A 25,170-nucleotide genomic window follows, 5' to 3' on the forward strand; every position below is an offset into this window, starting at 1 on the left:
TAGTTAACCTTTAGAAATACACCACTACTTTTTAACTTGCATTAAAACTAAAACCTTATTTAGGACCATCTAAATTTTGAAATGAAAATAATAATATCTATAATCATAACAAAACCTTAAATGAAATCCAATAAAAATACAAAGAATAACTTCTTTTCTTACTATCCATTTATATCCTAACTCATATATTATAAAATAATATTACTGTCAATTTATATCCTGATTTATATATTATAAAATAATTAAAAAGTATATTATTATATTGAAATTAATACAAATCAAAACTCATGTATTACATAATCAACAAAAAAAATATTATTAAATTGAAATTAATATAAATGAAAACCATGAAAAGATGGTTATTGTTTTTTTTTCATCTTTTTTCAATTGAAGATTGCTGTATCTTGCTATTCAGGTAGAGGGAATCAAAGGTTACATACATATCCTGTATAAAGAAAGCCCAGCTTCACCAAAAAGACGGTAACCAATCTTGTCCAAACAGTCCAAGTCATGACACTATAACTGTTTTTCTGAAATGTACATAGAGTTCGGATGCTACAGAATAACTCAGGAGTATTAAAAGATTTGTTTAGCATCCAAATCCAGCGTAAATAAAACATTTATCACCCAGAAAATACACAACCGACTAAGTTAAGATGGCCTATAGTAACTACATTGCCTTGCGCAGGTACTACTAATAACGAGCAGCGATCAGGAAAATAGTTTCATCAAGCTAGATTAAATCCCATCGTATTAATTACAAAAAGAAGCAAATCAAAGAGTATGTAAAAGCCAAAATGGCATATATAGTATGTCAATGTTGAAGCCGCCTCCTCATGTTGCCTTTTGTCAAATCTTGTGTAACATGATGGCGTCGTGCAGTTTCTGAGCCCACCATTTAAAGAGACTATTCGTGCTCATGGAATTTTTGGTGAAAATATCTTGGCAAAAGCTGTAAATGCGTTTTTGCTCAACCAAAGGGAGAGTTTCACCTACGCCAATAATACCAGTCTCCAGTGCACTCTGAAATGTGCTTGCTGTGTCATCGTAAACGTAATTACGAAGACTGTTCAGGAGTTTGACCATTATAACAGCCCATTTGGTAAGAAAATCGACACGGAATGACACTGTAGTAATTATCTCTCCATTTTCCATAGCCTTCAAAATCTGATCAATTAAAATGGTAAGCATGTCCGGCAGAGCAGAGTAATAATGTATCGCTCCACCAGCTACTGCATTACGAAGATCGACATCTTCACAAAACTCTTTGACCACTGTTGCGAACAATTTTGAATCGCAACGCCGAATGACGCCCAGTAGCCAACACAAGTCAGAACAAGCCGCCGGTCTCATAGACCTTTCATCAGACTTAGACTTAATAGCTTTCACATCTGCCCTAAACCGTTTCAAAATGACATGACTGCAAACAACATTAATAGCTGGTGACGTATTTAACTTAAAGTAATCAAAGATATGTTGCTCCACAATGCTGCGAAGTTCTACATTATTGTCAGTATTCTGCAACAATTCTTGTAGAGATTCCTTCAGCATCTTTATATCTTCGCAATCTGACTTGCTTTGGCTCATACCAAGTCTAGCAGCTAAGTCAGGCAATACATTTATGTTCAACGATGACAACAGCACGGGGAGCTTGGCTTCTTGCTCAGGACACCAGCGCACAGCAGCTAAATATCGCATACATGACTCCATACAATCACGAAACATCACTTCAGAAGCAACTGGTAAAATAGTCAATGCTTCATCCACATGAGTGAAATTAAAGCATTGGTCTGTATCATAAGAATACATTAGCTGAATACATTTGATGTAACTCTCTGGATGGTAAGAACATGTTACCTTGCTACATTTGATGTAACTCTCTGGATGGTAAGAACATGTTACCTTGATTTCAAATGGTCGCTTAGCCGAAGACCCACTTTGGGAAAGCTTGGTTTCAAGAAACTCAGACTTCTTCAACACTTGAGAATGAAGTAAAAGAGGATTTCCAGGATACTCCACTCCAGCTGAATCGATTAAATTCAATCTTACGTCGGCCGTATTCTTGTCCCCAAACAGTAGTGACTGGTTAGCCATTGCTTCCTGCAAATTTGCAATTGACACTTTGGCCTCAATAACTTTGCAGAGAGTATTACGATCTTTGAATGCAGTGACCATTCTTAAACACCGTCCAAGAATCTCTGTCGGCGTTTTATCTCTTTCGATGCGATAATCTAATTTTGATTGGACATCACTATCCTAGGAACCTAGGACACATTGCTTTGCTGGAGTGTTTCTTTAATGCCGTTGCTATCAACTTTGTGTCACCGGGTTAAGGAATCAATGTTGACAGGAAATTATTAAGGGAGTGGCTTTACTTCATGTCACTTATTTAAATAACCAATGCTATCAAGACCAAGAATATGGGTGCCGGTGGTAATGTGACTGTTTTTGCCCATATGATTTTTGTTTCCTGCTTTTGCTATTTGTATTTATTAGTTATTTGTTTAGACAGCCAAGTGTATTTATAAGTTATTTGTTTAGACAGCCAAGTGTATTTATAAGTTATTTGTTTAGACAGCTAAGTGTTTATGTACCATATTGAATCTGAAAAAACGTACACTATAAGATGTGTTTCTTTGAGTTTTTTTTCATCTGAAGTTTAAATAAATTTAAATCTTTTCCAATCGGTATTGTTTTTAACAATTTATTTAAATTCTTTCTTATAATCCAATATAAATCTAAAAAAAACTGTTTTCTAATTTTTTATTTTAGTTTTTAAAGTATATTTTTCAATCAATTCATTCAACATTTAATAAAAATGAATCTAAATCACAAATTTTAAGTACCATATCTACATAATCCATTTACATTAAAAAAATTTAAAAATGTAAATTTATTTATATTAAAAAAAAAACATATTAAATAATAAAAATCAACCTATCACTAAAAGTTATATTTTTAAATTAAAAAAAATTAATAATAATAATAATTAAATTATTGGCTAAAAAAAATTATTTTAGTTTAAAACCCTCAATCTAACCAAAGCTAAGCTAAAATGGAAAGTTTACAAGCATCTGTACAAATCCACTTTTTAAATAATAAAAAATCAACATATCACTGAAAATTATATTTTTAAATTAAAATAATAATAATAATAATAATAATTAAATTACTGGCTAAATAAATTTATTTTAGTTTAAAACCCTCCATGTAACCAACGCTAAGCTATAATGGAAACTCTACAAGTATGAGTACAAATCCACTAAACCAACTAAAGAAATCAAATAATGAGAAAGCATAATTTATGCTTATTAGGAAGGGCACAAACATGTTGAGAGTTTTGAAATGAACATGGATTTTAAACAAAGTACACCCTGTGTTATCTTGTTGACACTTATTATTGGGCAGAAAATAAGTAATGCATTTTACAATGTTGCCATCTGTATCATTCTAAATAATGGAAGTGAGATAAGTGACATCAATTATTGAATGGTAGAGCAAGATTGGGGTTTTTCTATATTAAAGTGGAATCAATTAATGGAAAGAGATAGCACTTTGGTATTTGTCCATGTTGGATTTAAAATATTTTGAAATCTATGAATTTAATTGTTGAAATAGTAAGAATCGATTTAAAATTATTTTAAAAAACCACTACAATGTCACCAATCAAACAAATTGACCATTAAACAAAGTGAATTACTCATCACACAGTTAAATTAAATACATGCAAAAGGCAAAAAGAATTACAGAGACCAAATTGATCAAGCATAAACTAAATCAGTATCAGACTTGACTCTGCTCTTCTCGTAACAGGAGCTTTTATCATAAGCTTTGAATGCCCACAACTATGGGAGTTAGAGAGTAAATTTGTGTTTCCCTTGGACTCGGTGTTTTAGTAAACGTGCAATGTTTGTCTTTAGGAACTTTTGATATCATGAATTGAATTTTTTTTTTCATCCTTCGGGTGTTATAAATGTGTTGGTTGGAGTTAATAGATTTAAAATTTTTCATTCTATACATAGATTATGACTGAAAATATCTTGGGTTTTGAAGTAAATGTTGGGGTTTTTATTATTGAGCATGTTGAACATATTGAAGAGGAGGAGAAACTTGTTACTTGGAATTCTGTACAAATAGTATCCAATGAAGTTAATGGTCTAAAGCACTGTAATCTCCATTTTAATGTAGTCATGATCAACAATTCCATTTTATGAATCGACCCAGTTTTGAATACAAATTTTGTGTTCTGAATGTGTATCGATGTAAATAAAGTCAAAGATGAAGCTAGTGAAACTCACTATATGGAACTTTTGTTTCCTCCATTTTAGCTGCGAGTGACAAAAAGGCAACCGATAATCCTAAAGTGGCCAGCCTAGACTTGGTTGCTTACGATTGTCTTTAGTGCGACTTTTTGGAGATTCCAGTGACGGAATCCGGCGGAAAAAATTGAGGTTAAATCTTGATTTGTATTATTTAAAATGGTTTTTTAACTGCATATCTGGATTCAACACCCTGAAAAACCCCTAGGACGCTTTGATTGTGCATAAATTGCTGCCGGATTTTGACTGGAAAAACCCACCGGAAAAGCTTCCAAAAAGTCTCTTTAAAGACAACTCCTTTAGGAACTATGTTTTACTATTAATTTGAGACAAGTTAGAAATACTTTTTAGATTTCTTGAGTAAATATTTGAATTTGTAATTTCCAAGGCGTTGACATCATTGCGCCTAACCACCAGGGCTTCAAGCTCCAAGGTGTGATGTTAGCACCTGTGTCAGGTAAGACGCAACCTACTTTGTCAAACTAGAGACATTTTTTCCGCTGGATTCCGTCCCAAGAATCTCCAAAAAATCACACTAAAAACAACTCCGTTCCTAAATGTCACTAAAAATGACAAAATGGTTTTAAGAATATAATAAAAAAAATAAATAAATCATTCTCAAGTTCTATATATGTAACGTTGGAGCGTCGCAAAATTCTGTTTCGATAGTCAAATCTGTGTTGTAATATGACAAATTAAACAACTCTGTCTTGTAATATGACACATTAAACAACTGTATTTTGGAATAATGGGTTATTTAAATTGAAATTTTAATAATTTTTTGAGGATCAAGAATGGAAAGAAATCATTAATCATTCCATTGTTTTATACATCATCATCGTCAATAATAGAAAGAAATCATCAGCATCATCACTAATTTTAATTTTTTTTTTATAAATATATTTATAAAATAAAAAACAATTTAATTTTCCATTTCTAAATTCATAATTATTTAATTTAAAATTTCTAAATTCCAATCAAAAGATAAATACATACCAGAAATTTTGAAAACCAACTCATTTTTAAGCGGTTAACTCAATTCTATGTGCCCCTTCCCAGCTGTACGATTTTACAGAAAAGTAAAGAGAGTGAATCAATTTGATAAAATAATTAATCAAATAAATGGGTAACCGACATCGCACGTATTGCTTTATTTGTCATTGTTTGTGACAACTCAAGCTTTATTCCAGTAATTGTGAAAATATGTAGAACTAAGCTTTATATGAGTGCTTTTAAAAATATTAGTATATGATAGTTTTTATATTGTGAGTGATTTTGAGAATATATGGTACATGTAATATTGATCCTTGTCAATCTTTATCCGGGTGCTTTTTGAGAATATCAATGTATGATACGTCTATTTTCTATGTCGGTGATTTTGAGAATATGTAGGAAACTTGATAATGATGTTTTTGTTAAACTTTAGCTTTATGTGAGTGGTTTTGAGAAATCAAATAGTTATTAGATATTGATAAATTTGGATAGGTTTCTAGTTGTGACGATATAAATAAAATAAAAAATTATAAAATTTATTTAAAAGTTAATAAAAATTAATTAGAGATAGAATTTTAAATGGTTAAATAGTTTTAATATTAAAAAAAATATTTATATATTTAAAAATATAATTTAAATAATAAAAATATATAATATTATTAAAAAATTATATTACAAATTATTTAAACATAAAACAATTAAAACACTTTTATAAAAGTAAATTTTAAACCATAACACAATTAAAGCATTTTTATAAAGGTAAAAGTAATTTGGCACTCTTAGAAACGTAAGAAGTAGACAAATGACTTATGCATCATAAAGATTCCACTTTCAATATATCACTTATACAAATTTTAGGGTATATTTGTCACCACGATCCAAGCTAAAACACTTGAAGTTATGTGTGTGAGAGATCTGAACATTGCCTTGATTGTCAATTTTAAATCTTAATACCTTAAGAGAACTCAAGAGTTCCTTAATCACAGCTAAGTAATCAAAATAACAATTAATTTTGTTGTCATCCAGTTTTAATGGACATTACTTCAGTTTCGTAAAAAAATTTATTATACCTAATAAGTATATGTCACTGCGTATGCAATCATATATATATATGAGATTGAATTTTTTACATGATTTAAGCTATACAATTTTTTTCCTCGTCTTCAAAGTGAACCTCAGCTTGTTTCATATTTTTTCCCTTGAAAACCTTAGTTTGTTTCATAGATTTTTTTGGCAAAGACAACTTACATTTGTTGAAAATCTGAAATGCCCAACATCAAATTTTAGTTTAGTATTGCCTTTGATACATTAAATTTTTAAAACAAAACTAATTAAATTTAACAATTTTCACACACCAACTCCAATCAGTGTTTTAAAAACATAATATTGATTCTATACACAACACTGGAAGGGAAGGAGCGAAGGAGATTATATTGGAAGAAAAGGAAATTAGATTTCAGAAACATAATATTGATTATATATTCAGCTTTGAAAGGATTAAATTTCAGAAACATAATATTGATTCTATATGCAGCATTGGAACGAGGTTATATTGGAGAAAAAGGTATAAAATTATCATCCGAATGATTTATCGTATTCATAACTGTGATATGACTATAATGTTTACGTACTAATTTGATGTGCGTATCTGCTATATTTTAGAACTTCGAACTCAGGCTGTGACTAAAACGCATATTTTTAAGAATTGAATGATCAAAATTCAAGTTTATTATTTGGATTGCGTAATAAATACTGTAAAATAAAAAAGTTATGAAATAGTTTTCTAATATATGAAATAGTTGTTTCAAATATATTTTTTAGTATATAAATAGATCTAATATTCTAAAAAAAAATTACAGCCACTTGTATTATGTAGATTAAAGAATTTAAATTCAAATTTTCAAAAATCTTTGTTTGATTTTGATTAAAATTAACCAAAAAAATTATGGTGAAAAAGACAATTAAAGTACTTCGCTAAATATAATTATAATAACAATTATATTAATAATCATTTAATCAATAATAATGAAGTAATTAAGAAATAAAAATCAAACAACAATTTAAATGTGGTTGATACAAAATTCATCTTTAAACACTCCACTAGAACACAATGATTAAAACACAAAATTAATAAACACAAAAGGTTGATATTACAAACCCAATGGAATAATAAACCCAAAGGAATGGAGTACACAATTTGGTATTCAAGAGGTAAGAAAATACATTTTTATATAAATGCTTATACATAAATGAATGTTATAAACAATAATGAGGAAGTTATCATGGAGGAACTTATTAGAATTGAAATAATCTCAAATCCCTAGGAAAATGGTGTAGATCTTAACATATTTATTTGCACAGTAGTGAAGAGGTAAGAAAATACCTTTTTATATATTTGCTTATACATAAATGAATGTTATAAATGATAATGAGGAACTTATCATGGAGGAACTTATTAGAATTGAAATAATCTCAAATCCCTTGGAAAATGGTGTGTTATGAGCCACGTGGCATGAATATAATTTTTTTAATTTATTAAAAGTAATGGACCATTTTGGTAGAAATTGTTTATATATAAATGAATGTTACAAATAATAAAAAGTCAATACGTACAAATAATAAAAAGTCAATACAATCTAACAAACTCTGCATTACATTAAGACTCAACATGCCTTGAGCAAATTCCCTTGAAAAACAATTTAGGCCCCAATTTAAAAAAAAAAAATCAACCAACCTTCTTCCATTTAAAATTCAAATATATATACTTATTAGCTAAATATATTAGCGAAAACTCATAAATTTATATTTGAAAATTAAAGATTTGGATTAATCCATATATTTAATTTAAAAGTAGCATATATATATATAATTAAACTTTAATATTTGATTTTATTTTCATATAACTATTTGTTAGGTGATATGATTAATAAATAAATGTTGAGATATTTAAAATATGATAGTTAATATAAAATGAGGATGATTAGGACCCGCTTTGGAAAAGCTTGGTTTCAAAAACTCAGCCTTCTTCAACACTTGAGAATGAAGAAAACGAAGATTTCGGGGATACTCCACTCAAACCGAATCGATTACATTTAATCTTACGTCAGCCGTATTCTTGTTTCCAAACCATAAGCCATTGCTTTTTGCAAATAAAATGACACTTTGGCCTCAATATCTTTGCCTAGTGGATGCAACGTATTAAGACTTTTGTGTTCCATATTTTCTGTGAATGCAGTGACCATTCTTAAACATCGTTCAAGAACCCCTTTCTGGGCGTTTCATCTCTTTTGATGTGATAATCTAATCGCCGGTGTTACTGTAGGTTGATTGGACATCACTATTGTACGAATTAGGACATTGCTTTGCTTGTAAGTTGCGTGTGCCGTCGTGTTGTGGCCAGCAACAACCCCTTTCTTATTTAATGTTATTCCTAATACTAAATAAGTGGGGACCCTTAGTTAAAAATTTAAAAAATCAAAATAGTGCTTAAATTTCCTTTTCAAATAAAATTACCATCATAAGTTTAGAAAACCCCCTTTTGCAAAATATAAAAAAACCAAGTTTTATGATAAGGTAAAATAAAATCTTTCCTTAGGAAAATCGCATCGTAAAAAGATGACAGCATACCACCCTATAAGCCGAATTCCAATATTGCGAGATGGCGATATGCGATAATAAACAAATATCGCATCGCATTCAGCATAACTTACATCGAAAAACTTTAATTTGCCGATATGCGATGACGCCGATCGCAAATCGCATTTCGCAGAAAACAGGATAATAAAGATTGTAATGTGTAACTTTTCTGCGATCTGTGATATTGTGATACAGCGATACAGTGATATTGCGATGTTACGGTTCTGCGATCTGCGATATTGCGATCTGCGATGTTGCGAAGCAAATCGCAAAATCGCTTCATCGCAGATCTTTCGGGCTCGTTATTTAAGAAAAGTATTTTCCATAAGCTGACACCTGGTTATGCACTTTAATGCTAATAAATGAGTTAGTTTCCAGTTATTAATGGAATATGGGTTCGTGCTTATCGAAAAAATCATCTCACGTAAGGTGGTATACTTGATGTGTCTACGGCATTTAAAACTTTCCCATCACCCTTCCTTGTCATTCATTTTCACTTCACTTGTGAATTCCAGGAGCAGAGAACAGAGGCCAATACAAAGCAATATGCAGGATAAAATGGGAAAGAAAAGCAAAGCTCCGAGCTCCAAAGAAAAAGAAATGGCGCCCTTGTATACAGACACAACCTATAACAGAGACGCAGGGATTGCTACGTGGGAAGGCATGTATAATCTGTTTGAAGAGGAGAATCCCAGAGTAATGGAAGTTCCTGCTACCGCGGACTCAAATAGTTCTTCAGAGCCATCCATCACAGAGCTAGCTTGCTCATTCTTGCACCGGATAGCAGCAAGGCCCAAAATTCTCCCATACACGGATATGGTCATGTAAATACTGGATAGCGTTGATATCAGAAATAGACAGTTTAAAACTCAGGGTCAAGAGCTTACGGAATTATTATTTTTACAAATGTTGAACTTTATATCCGCTAGAAGGAAAAAGCGCAAAAGGTGAAAAACGCATCAAGGAAATCCGGATCAAGAAACAGAGGCAGTTTCTGATGATTAGTGCTAATCGCTGAGAAAAATTTCTTGAAAAGGAAAGTTGCTAATTGCCCAGTCACCTGCAAACCCCGAAAATTGCAAGAAAGTAACGATACAGACAGTTTGGAAGCAGAAGCCTCAGGAAAAGGCAAAAGCAATCAAAGGGTTAACCAAGTTGAACTGGGATTATTACTAGGTATACTTGGTAAAGCCACATAGCCAGTGGATGACTCTTAAGTGTATCATCAATTTGGCCGAAAGGATGGTGCCAGCTCTTGTCGATTCTGTTTTCTCAGCTCGAATAAAATCGGAAGTCGGCCAGCCGAATCTTCTCAAACAGATGCTACATGCATGCGATTTCAAGGACCAAATATAGAAGTAATTTAATTTTAGATTCAATTTTAGTTTTAATTTTGTTTTATTTTCCTGAAAAGAGGACGGTCATTTAAACCGCATCCTACATTTTTGCAATAATTTATTTTTATATTTAGTTAGTAGTATTTAAACCCTTCTCATGCATTTAGAGAAGGGTCCTTAAATTTATCAAAAACTTATCCCCAGAACATGCACTTCTGTACCTTCTGAGGAGGTTTTGATGAATGAATGGAACATGATTTATTGATGTTTTCATTTGATATCTGCTACTGATGTTGCACTTTTGTACTCTTAGTGGATATTTGATTAAGAAGAGATAAATCGTTATCACTTGAATCTCATGAGTAGGGCTAGTTATAAATGGTATTTCTATCTCTTAACTATTTATGCCTTGTGTTAAAGTGATTTCCATGTTCAGTTATTTATATATTGATATATGAATGCCTGAGTTATCATTTGGCACTTTTTTACGGTGATAGCTATTTATTTATGCTTCGTGTATGAGTAGCTTATTATGCGATATTTTTTTCACAACTGTCTTGTCTAACTTTTTATACGAAGTGGTTCATCTTTATTGAATTCTTTTCTCATAACAGCTGAATGATCTTTATTACCAGTTGTTGTTTGAAATCATTTTAGATCGCATAAAGGAAAGATTACACCCCGGGTTATTGTAGATTTACATATTTCTGTTTATTAGAATATAATTTCCTTATTATTAAATTAGAATTAGAGATGAAGTATTCCATTTAGAAACTGTTAGAAACAGAAATATCAATCTTTCTCACACACACACTTAAATTGGGAAACTGGTCCCATATCCCCAGTCGGACCCGCTATACCAAACGGAAAAGGAGCTGCCAACCAAGGTCCGGATCGGGCAGGTATCCCCCTTGTTGTAGACCCGCTTTTCGAGGCTTCGACATATTTGGCGCTAGAAAGAGGGCCACCAAACTGTGAATGGTAAGTAAATCTAAATCTAAATACCATTCTAAGAGTAAATCGCCCTCACCATCGAGCCCGACTTCCCCATTATCTTTAAACCCAAAGCCAAAAGTCGTTGGATCAACAGTGGCTGCTACAAACCCTAACATTTCAGAACAATCTACTATCGAACCTCTTGAAGTTGAATCTTTGATTCACAAACTTCAGCGGTTTTCAATATCTCCTCAAAAATTTGATATATCTCAAGGCAACGTGACTTCGCAATATAACCCTGCTCATCCTCTTACCAGGTTAAAAAGCGAAAAGTTTGGTGTTCAACCAACCGAAGTACCTCTACCTACCAGGAAGAGAGCAAGGAAGTCTCCTAAAGGATCCGATAGCGAGACGCTTTCATCATCATCATCCATCTCAACCTCTTCACCGCGAAGTCAACCATCCACTCCTCCACTTCAGATCATCGTCCATCAGCCTATTGCAACTTCCTCAACTCCTTTCAACCATCTAGAGTCATAATATCCTCATCTTCTCAACCACAAGGATCATCTTCTGCACTTTCCTCTGTTATTAGCTCAGCAATGGCCCAAACTCCATGGAATAACCCAGGCGCAGTCTTAATGCCTGCACCCTTGAGTCAGTTACCGGCCCATCCTGAAAAATGTATGCCTATGTTTAACCCTGAGGCAGGCATGCTAATAGAAGAGCATATAAATAACTTTATGTTATCTATAAATCTCAATGGAGTTGTTAATGAGGATGCTATTGTTCGACTTTTCCATTATACTTTGCAAGGAACAGCCGGATCATGGTATTTCTCGTTATCTTCTGGATCTATTACTAGTTGGGACATCTTCCAAGAACAATTCCTGACCAAGTTTGGTGAGGATAGGTCTACAGCGACACTGATCAATGACTTGTCTAACCTGGCCGAGTCAAGAGAACCTATCAAAGATTTCAATTTACGTTTCAATAAAATATTAAACAAAATTCCCATTGCTTCTCAGCCTAGTGAAGAAGTGCGAAGTGAATGGTACATTACTACTTTACCATCAAACTTAGCAATCTTTGTTGATAAGTCTAACAAAACAACCTTAGTTGAAAATATGAAAGAAGCAATAGCAGTAGAGAAACATATTATGGCCCTAGAAAATAGAAACGTGATAGAAGAACGAAAATCTAAGAAGGTATCTTCCAAAGAAGATACCAAGAAAAAACAACCGAAAGATCCATTTGATTTAGAAGGATTACAAAAAGTTTTGAAGACCATGTCTAACGAAATTGTCGACATCAAGAAACAAGTGGCATAAACTTCTTCTAAAAAGCCATATATGCCTTTTAAAATAAATCCTTCAACTGATTCCAAAACCCCTAACACTATTTCAAATGCTGAATCAGAAGAAGAAAAAGAGGAAAACGCTACTGAAGAACATACCGATGAAGAAGAAGTTGTAGAGTTACAAGGTATGTGGGATTTCATCCTCCCAAACAAAGAGGATCAAGAGGCATTCCCAGTTAGTACTCGCAGCAGAAATCAACTTGATCCTCCTCAACCTACACCTAAGCCAAAGAGCGCAAGCTCAATGATTAAGGATAAAGTCACAGCGAAGAAAACATCACCTAAAGCGACTCAAACCAGCCCAGTCCAAACAGACACATCTACTCCATCTAAAACGCTAATCGTTTCGGATGAAATGAAGTATAATATCGTAGAAGATATGAAAAAGACTAGGGCCAATATTACTCTTTTTGAATTGAGCAAGTTAAAACACCAGCAGAAAGTACTTTTGAAAGAATTACATGTTGTTCAAGTTGCACCTTTACTAGCCGCTTTAATCTCTCAAGCTTCTCATGACATGGGAAGACCTCCAACTAGTACGATGAATAAAGTTGATCCAAACAATATCGCATTAATTGGAGGAAGATCGAGATCGCATACTCCCCCATTTCTCCTTATGAAATTTTCAATAAAAACGTGCATAATTGCTTAGTCGATTCTGGAGCTTCATAGAATATTTTACCAAGATCAATTTATGCAAAATTGAATGTTCAACCACAGAAATCCATTGTACGCATAGTCCAATTAGATCGATCGCAAGTCGAAGTGCTTGGTGAGTTAAATCAGGTTACCATAAGGCTGTCATCCAATCCAAAGGTATGTCAAGTTATTGAAATTTTAGTTGCTGATATTCCTGAATTTTATGGCTTAATTCTTAGCAGAGATTGGTCAGAAAAACTTCATGGATACTTTGTAACTGACTGGTCACACATGTGGCTGCCTTATAATGGTAAACCAAATCAAATAAAAGTTGAGCGCGAATGACATCAGAAATACATAGTAACAGAACTTGAGGGAGAAAACGAACCAGTAGCATACAATTCTAACATTATTGGCAACTATTCAGTAGATTCTTTCCTAGGAAATTTTAATGCTCATACATCACCTTACTTAGAACATTCTGTTTTATCTCAAGTAGAAAATTTTTCTCAAACAGATAGTTCTAAATGCATTAATTTTATAGATAGTCCTGTAAATAAATCTTTGTTTTGGAAACTATTTTTTGATGGTTCTAAGTCTAACGAAGGAGCAGGAGCAGGATGCGTGTTAGTAAGCCCAGAGGGAGATAAAACCATGCTAACTTGTAGACTCGAATTCAAGTGCACCAACAATACTGCAGAATACGAGGCTCTAGTCCAAGGGTTATACAAAGCAATTGGATTAGACGTCAAATACCTGCAAGTTTTTGGAGATTCTGAAATTGTAATTAGACAGGTACGTAATACTATACGCTGTTTATCATGTCACTTAAAGCATTACCAATCTTTAGTTCAAGATTTGACTGAACATTTTATAGCATTTAATATTTCATCAATTCACAGACTCCAAAATGCTAGCGCAGACCTCTTAGCCAATGTAGCTTCCAAGCTCATTCCTTCAGAAGATTTTAGCCCTGACTGATTTTCAATTGAGTTAATTTTTAGACCATCTATTCCTAATAACATTACCAATTGGAGGATTTTTAACGACGATTCCGATATCGTGAGTTTTCTCACATCTGAAGGATCCTACACTAATCAAATAATTGATGAAGACCAACATGACCAACGATTGCAACATGATAGTACTAACAATGCTATACCTAAATCGGTAGTCAAATTAGAAGACCTTTATGATTTGAAAGATCGATTCAAAAGATCTACCAATTCAAAACTCCAAAGTTCAACTTTTAATTATGAATTAGTAAATCTAGGAACTGATGTCAAACCGCAGAATATCAACCTAGGCCTTGGCCTAGCCCCTGAAGAAAAATTAGCATATATCCGTGTCTTGAAACAATACAAAAGTGTCTTTGCTTGGAATTACGATGAACTCAAAACATATGACACCTCCATCATCCAACATACTATGCCAATGATTGATAATGAAAAACTTGTCCAACAAAAGTTGAGAAAAATCCATCCAAATTTAGAAAATTAGATCAAAACTAAACTCAACAAGTTATTGAAAGCCAAAATAATCTTTCTCGTTAGACATTCTAAATGGGTCTCCAATATGGTACCTGTTAGAAAGAAAAATGGAGATATTAGAATCTGCATTGACTTTCGAAACCTTAACAAGGCCTGCCAAAAGGATAATTTTCCTTTACCTCCCATGGAACAAATACTGCAGGCAGTTGCGGGCTTAGAATTAATGTCATTCTTGGATGGATTCTCAGGATACAACCAAGTGCTGGTATATCCCAACAATCAATTAAAAACGACATTCAGAACTAAGTGGGGCACATACACATATCAAAAGATGCCATTTGGTTTGATAAATGCGGGTGCCACATTTCAGAGAGCCATGGACATTGCATTAAGGGTTAGTTAATAAATCAGTGGTAATCTATTTGGATGATATTACTGTTTATTCCAAGAAACGAAACTACCATCTCAGGGATTTAAAACAAATCATCCAACGTTGCCTAAGGTATGGGATTTTGCTTAACCCGAAAAAATCCTTTTTTGCATTGAGTGAAGGAAAACTTCTAGGATTCATAGTGTCAGAATCTGGAATTCACATTGATCCTGACAGAATCAAAGAAATTTCCGCAGTACCCCCTACCTCACAACAAGAAAGCCATGCAATATTTCCTTGGCCAGATTAACTTTGTAAAGAGATTTGTTCCAGACTTTTCAAGAATCGTGTCTCCTTTACAAGCCATGATTAAAAAGAATGCAAACTTTAAATGGGGCCAAGATGAACATGAGGCATTCAATCTGATCAAACAAGCAATTATCAATGCTCCATCTTTAGCAACTCCAAATTTTTCCGATCCTTTTATTTTGTACACATTTGCCTTGGATAAATCATACGCTGCGATACTCACTCAAGAAAATCAAGAAAATGTGGAAGCCCCAATTGTTTTTTTTAGTTCCAATTTACAAGGTGCTGAGCTGAATTATTCAAATGTGGAGAAACGAGCTTATGCCGTTTTTAAAGAAATTAAATATTTCAGACCTTTTTTACTCAAAACACATACCAAGATCATAGTACCATTTCCAGCGGTAAGAAATATTCTAGTACAAAAGGATGTGGGTGAGAAAATGGCCAATTGGGTTACTGCCTTATAGGAATATGATGTAGAAATCAAACTGGCAAATATTGTAAGATGTCAAGGCTTTTGCAAAATGCTAGCAGGAGCATCACTAATGTCCAAAAATCCATCTGAAGAGGTACAAGTGTACGAGGTAAGCCTAAACGATGCTGAGTCATTATACACTGATATTATTTATTATCTAAAGAATGGATATGCTCCTCCAAACCTCGATCATACCAAGAAAAGAGCCCTGAGATTAAAAGCCAAACAATATCAACTCGTGAATGACATTCGTTTTAGAATAAATTATGATTCTGTTCTCCTTAGATGTCTTGAGAAATCTGAAGATGAAAAAGTCTTGCAGGAACTCCACGATGGACCAGCAAGCAGACACTACGCTGGAGACACCACTGCTTATAAAATTTTACGCGCAGGCTATTACTGGCCCACATTATTCAAAGACGCACATAACTATGTAAGGAAATGCCAAGTCTGTCAAACCACTACTGGGGGACAAAAGAAACTGTCCTTTCCATTGCAACCAGTTACCATTGAACAACCTTTCGATCAGTGGGGATTGGACATAATAGGTGAGATCGTTCCTCATTCTTCTAAACAGCATAGATACATCCTTACAGCAATAGATTACTTTAGCAAATGGGTAGAAGTAGTTCCACTCAAGACGGCTAACGCTGAAAATATCATTGAATTCATAGATCAGTTCATAATCACCAGGTTTGGATTGCCTTCCGCTTTAATGTTTAATAATGTATCATATTTTTCTGGTAATGCAATGACTGAATTTGCACTCAAAACGGGTTTTAAGCTTAAATACTCAGCCAATTATTATCCACAAGGGAATGGGTTACCTGAATCTACAAATAAGAACTTAATTAGAATCATCAAGCGAACCATTGACCAAAATCATAAGAATTGGCATAAGTCTTTAATATATGCTTTATGGGTAGACCGAATAATGTAGAAAGCCTCCATTGGCACTTCTCCATTCAATTTAGTTAATGGGAAATAAGTGGTTCTTCCGACTCATTTAGCAATCCCCTCTTTGTCCTTAGTTCAGTACATTGATGAAGTACCAACTTCCTCCTTACAGCTAAGACGAATGGAAATAATCAAGTTAGAAGAACAACGAGAGCAGGCCAAAAGAACTCACGCTCATCATCAAGCATTGGTAAAAGCCTCTTTTGATTCCAATATGATATCCAGAAAATATTTTCAGATGGGAGATCTAGTTTTAAAATGGGACAAGGCTCATGAGGAAAAGGGAAAACATACAAAATTTCAAAGAATGTGGCTTGGTCCTTTTCAAATTGTAGAAGTCGTAGGTCCATCTACTTTCATGCTACAAGATTCAACAGGGAAAGAGGATTCTCTACATGTTAATGGTCAGATTCTTAAGAAATATTTTCCATAGAATATCATTCTTCTATTTTTGTAGAGTAGTTGTTTTTCTTTTCATAATAAAACCAGTTGTGAATGGTTACAATAGGCATTTACGAAAAGGACACCAATTCTCTTTCAAATTTTGATCTTTCGCTTGTATAAATAGCAAATTGTTTTGGAAAATTGATCTTTATTATTGAAAGATACAGTTAAAAAAAAAAAAAAAACACTCTAGCCTAGATATGATACTAGTTTCAACTTCATAAAATTTGATGAAAACAACCTTTAATGAGAAATTGTTTTATATCAGTGCAATGAAAGGTATCAATAAAAAAATAAAGATTCTCTATAGAACGGCTATTTCCAAAAACTCTATTATTGTCGTCCAGAGCTATCTTAAGGAAACAATGACTTCCTCCCTACTAAGGAAATCACAACTTTCAGAGAAACAATCCAAGGATACACTTTATCTCAAAGAGTGAGAGGCATCATCACGAGCCGGCTTATCATAATAATATATATTATAACTTGCTGACTTTGCCAATACTGCATACCACAACAGGGCAATGACTCAAGATTGTTGCAATCAAAAGGCAAAGGGTCTCATCGCGACCCAGCTTGTTCAGCGAAGTTATAAATCAAGTGAATGACTGTGTCATGAATTGGCTACGAAACCAAGACATTGCTCTTTAAGAATAAAAAGAAAATCAAAAGCAATAAGTGTGGATGTGGATTCTTCTTTGGGACTTGTAGGTTTCTTTAAGTAGGATACAGGATCATTGCTGGGTAACAAGTAACCCTGTCGAGGCTATAAACACCTGCTGGCAGCAGAGGCTCTACCTACGACAAAGGAGCATATTTAAAACTGGTTTACAGAGAAGACTTTGTTTTATCTTTACAAGCCAAGTAATGACTGATGTAAATACAAGGACTAGCTTGAGGCAGCAAATAATTAAAGTTGGAAATAGTTGAAACAAAATGTCATTGACAGGTTAAAGTATAATGTACTTTATCTTTCTATAATAAAGTTTAACTTTCTGAAAATTTTCTGTTTTGGAAGTTTCGAAAATTCAAAAAGCAGCAGAGATATCTGGTTCTTCCAAGTGAATCGCCAATTGTTGTGGCCAGCAACAACCCCCCTTCTTATTTAGTGTTATTCCTAATACTAAATAAGTGGGGACCCTTAGTTAAAAATTTAAAAAATCAAAATAGTGCTTAAATTTCTTTTGCAAATAAAATTACCATCATAAGCTTAGGAAACCCCCCTTTGCAAAATCTAAAAAATCCAAGTTTTATGATAAGGTAAGATAAAATATTTCCTTAGGAAAATCACATCGCAAAAAGATGACAGCATACCACCCTATAAGTCGAATTCTAATATTGTGAGATTGTGATATGTGATAATAAACAAATATCGCATCGCATTCAGCATAACTTACATCGAAAAACTTTAATTTGCCGATATGCGATGACGCCGATCGCAAATTACATTTCACAGAAAACAGGATAACAAAGATTGTAATGTGTAACTTTTATGCGATCTGCGATATTGCGATATTGTGATATTGCGATTTCGCGATACAACGACAATGCGATAATGCGATGTTACAGTTCTGCGATCTGCGATATTGCGATATTGTGATATGCGATGTTGCGAAGCAAATCGAAAAATCGCTTCATCGCAGATCTTTCAGGCTCGTTATTCAAGAAATGTATTTTCCATAAGTTGACACCTAGTTATGCACTTTAATGCTAATAAATGAGTTAGTTGCCAGTTATTAATGGAATATTGATTCGTGCTTATCGAAAAAATCATCTCATGTAAGGTGGTATACTTGATGTGTCTGTGGCATTTAAAACTTTCCCATCACCCTTCCTTGTCATTCATTTTCACTTCACTTGTGAATTGCAGGAATAGAGAACAGAGGCCAATACAAAGCAATACGCAGGATAAAATGGGAAAGAAAAGCAAAGCTCCGAGCTCCGAAGAAAAAGAAATGGCGCCCTTGTATACAGACACGGCCTGTAACAGAGACACAGGGATTGCTACATGGGAAGGCATGTATAATCTGCTCGAAGAGGAGAATCCCAGAGTAATGGAAGTTTCTGCTACCGTGGGCTCAAATAGTTCTTCAGAGCCATCCATCATAGAGCTAGCTTGCTCATTCTTGTACCGGATAGCAGCAAGGCACAAAATTCTCCCATACACGGATATGGTCAAGTAGATACTGGACAGCGTTGATATCAGAAACAGACTGTTTAAAAATCAGGGTCAAGAGCTTACGGAATTATTATTTTTACAAATGTTTAACTTTATATCCGCTAGAAAGAAAAATCGCAAAAGGCGAAAAACGCATCAAGGAAACCCGGATCAAGAAACGGAGGCAGTTTCCGATGATTAGCGCTAATCGCGCATCACTGAGAAAAATTTCTCGAAAAGGAAAGCTGCTAATTGCCCAGTCACCTGCAAGCCCCGAAAATTGCAAGAAAGTAACGATATAGACAGATTGAAAGCAGAAGGCTCCAGAAAGGGCAGAAGAAATCCAAGGGTTAACTAAGTTGAACTGGGATTATTACTGGGCATACTTGGTAAAGTCACATAACTAGTGGATGACTCTTAAGTGTATCATCAATTCGGCCGAAAAGATGGCGCCAACTCTTGTCGATTCTGTTTTCTCAGCTCAGCTAAAATCGGAAGTCGACCAGCCGACTCTTCTGAAACATATGCTGCATGCATGTGATTTCAAGGACCAAATACAGAAGTAGTTTAATTTTAGATTCAATTCTAGTTTTAATTTTGTTTTATTTTCCTAAAAAGAGGACGGTCATTTAAACCGCATCCTACATTTTTGTAATAATTTATTTTTAGATTTAGTTAGTAGTATTTAAACCCTTCTCGTGCATTTAGAGAAGGGTCCTGAAATTTATCAAAAACTTATCCCCAGAACATGCACTTCTGTACTCTCTGAGGAGGTTTTGATGAATGAATGGAACATGATTTATTGATGTTTGCATTTGATATCTGCTACTGGTGTTGCACTTTTGTACTCTTAGTGGATATTTGATCAAGAAGAGATAAATCGTTATCGCTTGAAGCTCATTAGTAGGACTCGTTATAAATGGTATTTCTATCTCTTAACTATTTATGTCTTGTGTTAAAGTGATTTCCATGTTCAGTTATTTATATATTGATGTATGAATGCCTGAGTTATCATTTGGCACTTTTGTACGGTGATAGCTATTTATTTATGCTTAGTGTATGAGTAGCTTATTATGCGATATTTTTTTCACAACTGTTTCGTCTATCTTTTTAAACGAAGTGGTTCATCTTTATTGAATTCTTTTCTCATAATAGCTGAATGATCTTTATTACTAGTTGTTTTTTGAAATCATTTTAGATCGCATAAAGGAAAGCTTACACCCCGGGTTAGTGTAGATTTACATATTTCTGTTTATTAGAATATAATTTTCTTATTATTAGATTAGAATTAGAGTAGAAGTATTCCATTTAGAAACTGTTAGAAATAGAAATATCAATCTTTCTCTCACACACACTTAAATTGGGAAACTGGTCCCATATCCCCAGTCCGACCTGCTATACCAAACGGAAAAGGCGCTGCCAACCAAGGTCCGGACCGGGCGGGTATCCCCCTTGTTGTAGACCCGATTTTCGGGGCTTCAACACGTCGTTATCAATTTTGTGTCACTGGTTAAATAAAGAATCACTGTTATTGTGTGTGGCTTTACTTCTTGTACACGTAATAACAATGTTCGTCAAACTCAAGCTTTGAATATGATACACGGTTTTTATATTGTTAGTCATTTTGAAAATATATAGGGGAGGGATGCCATTTGGCGAACACCTCCACATCGACCACCTAGAATGCTAGGCTGGCACATTTAACTTGTGTTGTAACCCACATATGTAATGACGTGTTTGCCTTATATTATTACTGGGTTATGGCAGGCTTTAGGGTTTGTTTACCGTGATTATGCTACGCATTGCTCATTTACGCATTCATTTCTGTTTGGGACCTATTGTTCTTGTCAGTTCGCAGTGCCAGGTAGTTGAGCGTCGTTGCTCCAATGGAGGTCACTGCCACTATTATTGTTGGTGATGCGGGTAGTGGCTTCGATGGTGGTTTATGGACAAGTAGAGGTGGTTGTTCTTTAGCTTATTTGGTTCTTTTCGTGCACTTCATGTTGTTTTTTTGTTTGGTTTTTCTTCCCTGTCTGGTGGTATGGGCTTGTTATTCGTCTCCCTTTATCCTTGTGGCGAATTTAGCTCGGCTCAGTGTTCAAGATGGCCATTTCACGCTTAGAACGGATTTTTCAGGTTTGTAGCTCAATTTGTAAGTTGCAATTTCACATTTGAACTGATTTTTGGTCCCTATCTAACCATTTTGATGTTGCTTTGCAGGTTGTTGCAGTAATTTGAGCTACTGTTTGAGCATCTGGGCTTCCTGTGGCTTTCTGGCATGGAGAAAAAATGTAGGACACTGTCCTACCAACTAGATATACTGTGTTTTTAACACGTTTAGCCTCCATTGGAATATTGTGCCTTTGTTTTATGTTTTATGCTTGTGTATGTGTTACCTGTGTGGGTTTTGGCTAATTTTAGGGTTTTGGGTTGTGGGTTTTACAGTCAGTGGGTTAGTGGGTTTTACAATGGAAAACTAACATTATGGGACCCTATTGAAAGTTAACCCTTTACTGATATTGTATTGTTAAGGCACATCAATTGCTCGGATACCCCAATGGATGGAGTCGGTGTGTCATGAGGTAAGACATAGGGAATCCCGACCTTTCTCCTTTGCTATATTCGTCCATATTTGCGGCTTGAGCCACTAGCTGAGTGAGTTGGCAGGGAGTTGTGTATTTTTCCCTTCGCTTTTTTTTGTCACCGAACTACGGGAAGTGCCTAAATAGATTGGTTGTGCTTTTAGCCTTTCCGGTGAAGCGGCTTTACAGTGGGTTTTACAGTGGGATTTACCATCTATGGTTTTTAGAATTGATAGTGGTTTTGTAAATGTAGTTATTTTTTTAATTTATTTAAATAATTTTTGGGTTTTGGGTTGTGGGTTTTATAGTTAGAGGGTTAGTCGGTTTTACAATGGGTTTTACAATGGGATTTAGCATCTATAGTTCTCAGAATTGATAGTGGTTTTGGCAATGCCATTATTTCTTTAGTTTGTTCAAATATTTTTTAAAAGATGGTTTGTCAGGATGTTGTATTAATAATCTTGGATGAAGTTTTGTCAATGTCATCTATGGTTCTCAAAATTGATAGTGGTTTTGGAAATGTCTTTATTGTATTAATAAGCTTTGATGAATATTGTCAATTCCGTCTATGGTTCTCAGAATTGATAGTGGTTTTGGCAATGCCGTTATTGTTTTAATTTATTCAAATAATTTTTAAAATTTGGTGTGTCAGGATGTTGTATTAATAAGCTTGGATGGGATTGAACTGCAATGTACTGTATGTAAAACAATGAAATTTAATTAGATTTTTGCAAGGATAGTTTCCAAGAAACTAGGGGATGGACTATGGTTGTCTCTTCCTATTCGAAACTAGGGATTGTTTCTGGGTTGCTATTAAATTAGCTGGACCCAAGGATTAACCCAAATTCGTCTGAGATGCTTCCAGTCCTGTTTATTATTCACACTTGTCTCCTAATATTACTATTATTGGCTCAGATTTCTTTACATGGTATTTTACCATTCTCTTTCAGTACTTTTCCAATGTTTTTGCCTACTTGATGAAATCAATACAAGTCTTCTTCCACCTAGATGAATGCTTTTGGAGTTGGCCAGGCATGAGATGGGTATGTTTGTTGGTTTTCTGAACAACTGTAGATCCATGGTATGGTAGTATTTATGCTTGAGTTATAGCTCTGGGGCCTTGTAGAGATTGTATTGAAGCATTATTTGCAAAAATTGTCTTGAAGCATTATTTGTGTATCTTCTATTATTATTGGTTATTAGTATCTTCTATTGGTAACTACTTATCATTACGTTCACTTCTTCTCCTTCTTTATGTTGTTTCCTTTCATCAAGAATTACGAAGACTATGGTTCAGCTGAGTCTTCTAAATGGTTCTTAATGAGCATTGGTTCTTAATGAGCATTTGTGTTTTTCAGCTGAGTTCTAAATGGTTGTTAATGAACATTTGCTTTTTGCTATTGTGGTAATTGCTTTCTCTTGTGGCCTATTCTATAAAGCTGCAGAGTTCACGAGTGGTAATTACATAGATTGTCTTGAAGAATTGATTATCTTGGCTCTTTAACTTCTTTACTTACATTGTTCATTTACAAACTCTTAACATAGTTAAAATTTCATTATTATTTACAATTTATTGATATTCATATTAGATGATTTCACTCCAACCAGAATACTTATAAATCTTGGCTCTTTAACTTCATTACTTACATCGTTCATTTACAAACTCTTAACATGGTCAATAATATTTTTTTGGTTTTCGCAAATAATACTTATTTAATATAAACCTCTAATTTATGAGAATCCCTACACATACAGGTTTCTATAAATTTTTTCTTTTAGCTTAAACCTTGAAAAATGAACTCAAGTGATCTTTCTCACTTTCACTACCCTGTTGGCATGTGTCTATGAATTGCTTGGGTGTATCAACTTGATATGGAAGCTGGTTGACTAATCATACACCTGTCACATTGCCTTCAGTAAGGAGCCTAATCATAATCCTTATGTTAAAGCTCAAGGGTTATTGGACTGAACTCAAGATCCTAATCTTCTTAGCATGATCAGAGTATGAGCATACCCTTCCTAAGGTAATAAGACTACAGGTTGTAAGACTAATATAATGATTAGAATGCTCAAAAGTTCAGCTCCCAGGTTCTAAGTTTGTTCTAAGGTTTTATAAAAATTAAAAATCAAAATAAACTGTATTATAAAAATTCAAAGTGAAAATAAATATTAACTAATTAGTGATTATTTACAATTTCTTCATGTTCATATCGTGAATTTCACTCCTGAGAGAATACTTAAGAATATTTGCCCATTAATTTCTTTGCTTACATTGTTCAATTAAAACTCTTAAGAGATTGTCTTGAAGCATTATTTGTGTATCTTCTATTATTATTGGTTATTAGTATCTTCTATTGGTAACTACTTGTGATTTATTTTCACTTCTTTTCCTTTTTTATATTCTTTCCTTTCATCAAGTAATTACCAAGACTCTCGTTCAACTGAGTCAAGAATCCCTTCTAAATGGTTCTTAACGAGCATTGGTGTTATCCAGCTGAGTCAATAATTTATTTGTGTCATTCAGTTTAGTCAATAATCTATTATAAATGGTTGTTAATGAACATTTTCTTTTTGATGTTGTGGTAATTGCTTTCTCTGGATTTTAATGAAATGTTTGGAGGAAAAATTGACCTGTATGACACAGATTTATCATAAATATAGGTGGAATCTTTATGTTTTTAGAATGTTATTTAAAAATAAAAATAAAAGCAACAACTCCAACTCATCACATTTTTACAAAATTTCCAAAGGACAAATTTTAATATTAGTTAATTTTGGAAAAAGGAATAACTTCCACCACATTTATAAAAATTCTATATAAAAGTTTGTTAAAGTTTATGCATCCCACATACGGCTTAGACCTTACCTTAAAGTTTCACAATCATACAATCTAGTGCTTCTCTAAAAGTTGATTGATAGTGAATCATACCCACCAAATTTGAATGAGAATTGGAATTCATTCAATATACAAAAATTGGAGAATTTAAAATTTAACTTTGTACAAAGTTCAATACTCACACATTATCATTGTAGGCGTTCTTTTAGATAAACAAAATTCCAATATTTATTTTTGCAATTTAAAATATTTTTTTTTACAATCTTATAAATTTGTTTAATCTAATAAAAATACTAGTTTTAATTTATAACTTTTACATTTTCTTGTAT

The 25,170-nt window shown here is 33.6% G+C and overlaps 1 protein-coding gene across 1 annotated transcript; it reads right to left on the reverse strand.

Annotated features, from left to right (window-relative positions):
• Positions 1-398: 398 nt before the first annotated feature.
• LOC149165245 (BTB/POZ domain-containing protein At1g63850-like) lies at positions 399-2,190 on the reverse strand. The gene is made up of 2 exons (XM_089431098.1): positions 1,903-2,190; positions 399-1,857 (listed from the first exon to the last, which is right to left on the reverse strand). Exons 1-2 carry the CDS (start codon positions 2,173-2,175, stop codon positions 850-852), a joined length of 1,281 nt encoding a protein of 426 aa, XP_089287224.1. The 5' UTR covers positions 2,176-2,190; the 3' UTR covers positions 399-849.
• Between the last annotated feature and the right edge of the window lie 22,980 nt (positions 2,191-25,170).

The sequence above is a fragment of the Pinus tabuliformis genome, chromosome 5_1 (genome assembly GCF_031772625.1).
Source record: "Pinus tabuliformis cultivar Carrire ecotype Pingquan chromosome 5_1, CPIR1, whole genome shotgun sequence".
In the NCBI taxonomy this organism is placed as follows: domain Eukaryota; kingdom Viridiplantae; phylum Streptophyta; class Pinopsida; order Pinales; family Pinaceae; genus Pinus; species Pinus tabuliformis.

Coding starts and splice junctions, on each gene's coding strand:
- LOC149165245 (XM_089431098.1), bottom strand. CDS start 2,175: ATGGTCACTGCATTCAAAGATCGTAATACTCTCTGCAAAGTTATTGAG. Junction 1,858..1,902: donor AGCGACCATTTGAAATCAAG/GTAACATGTTCT, acceptor AAATGTAGCAAG/GTAACATGTTCTTACCATCC.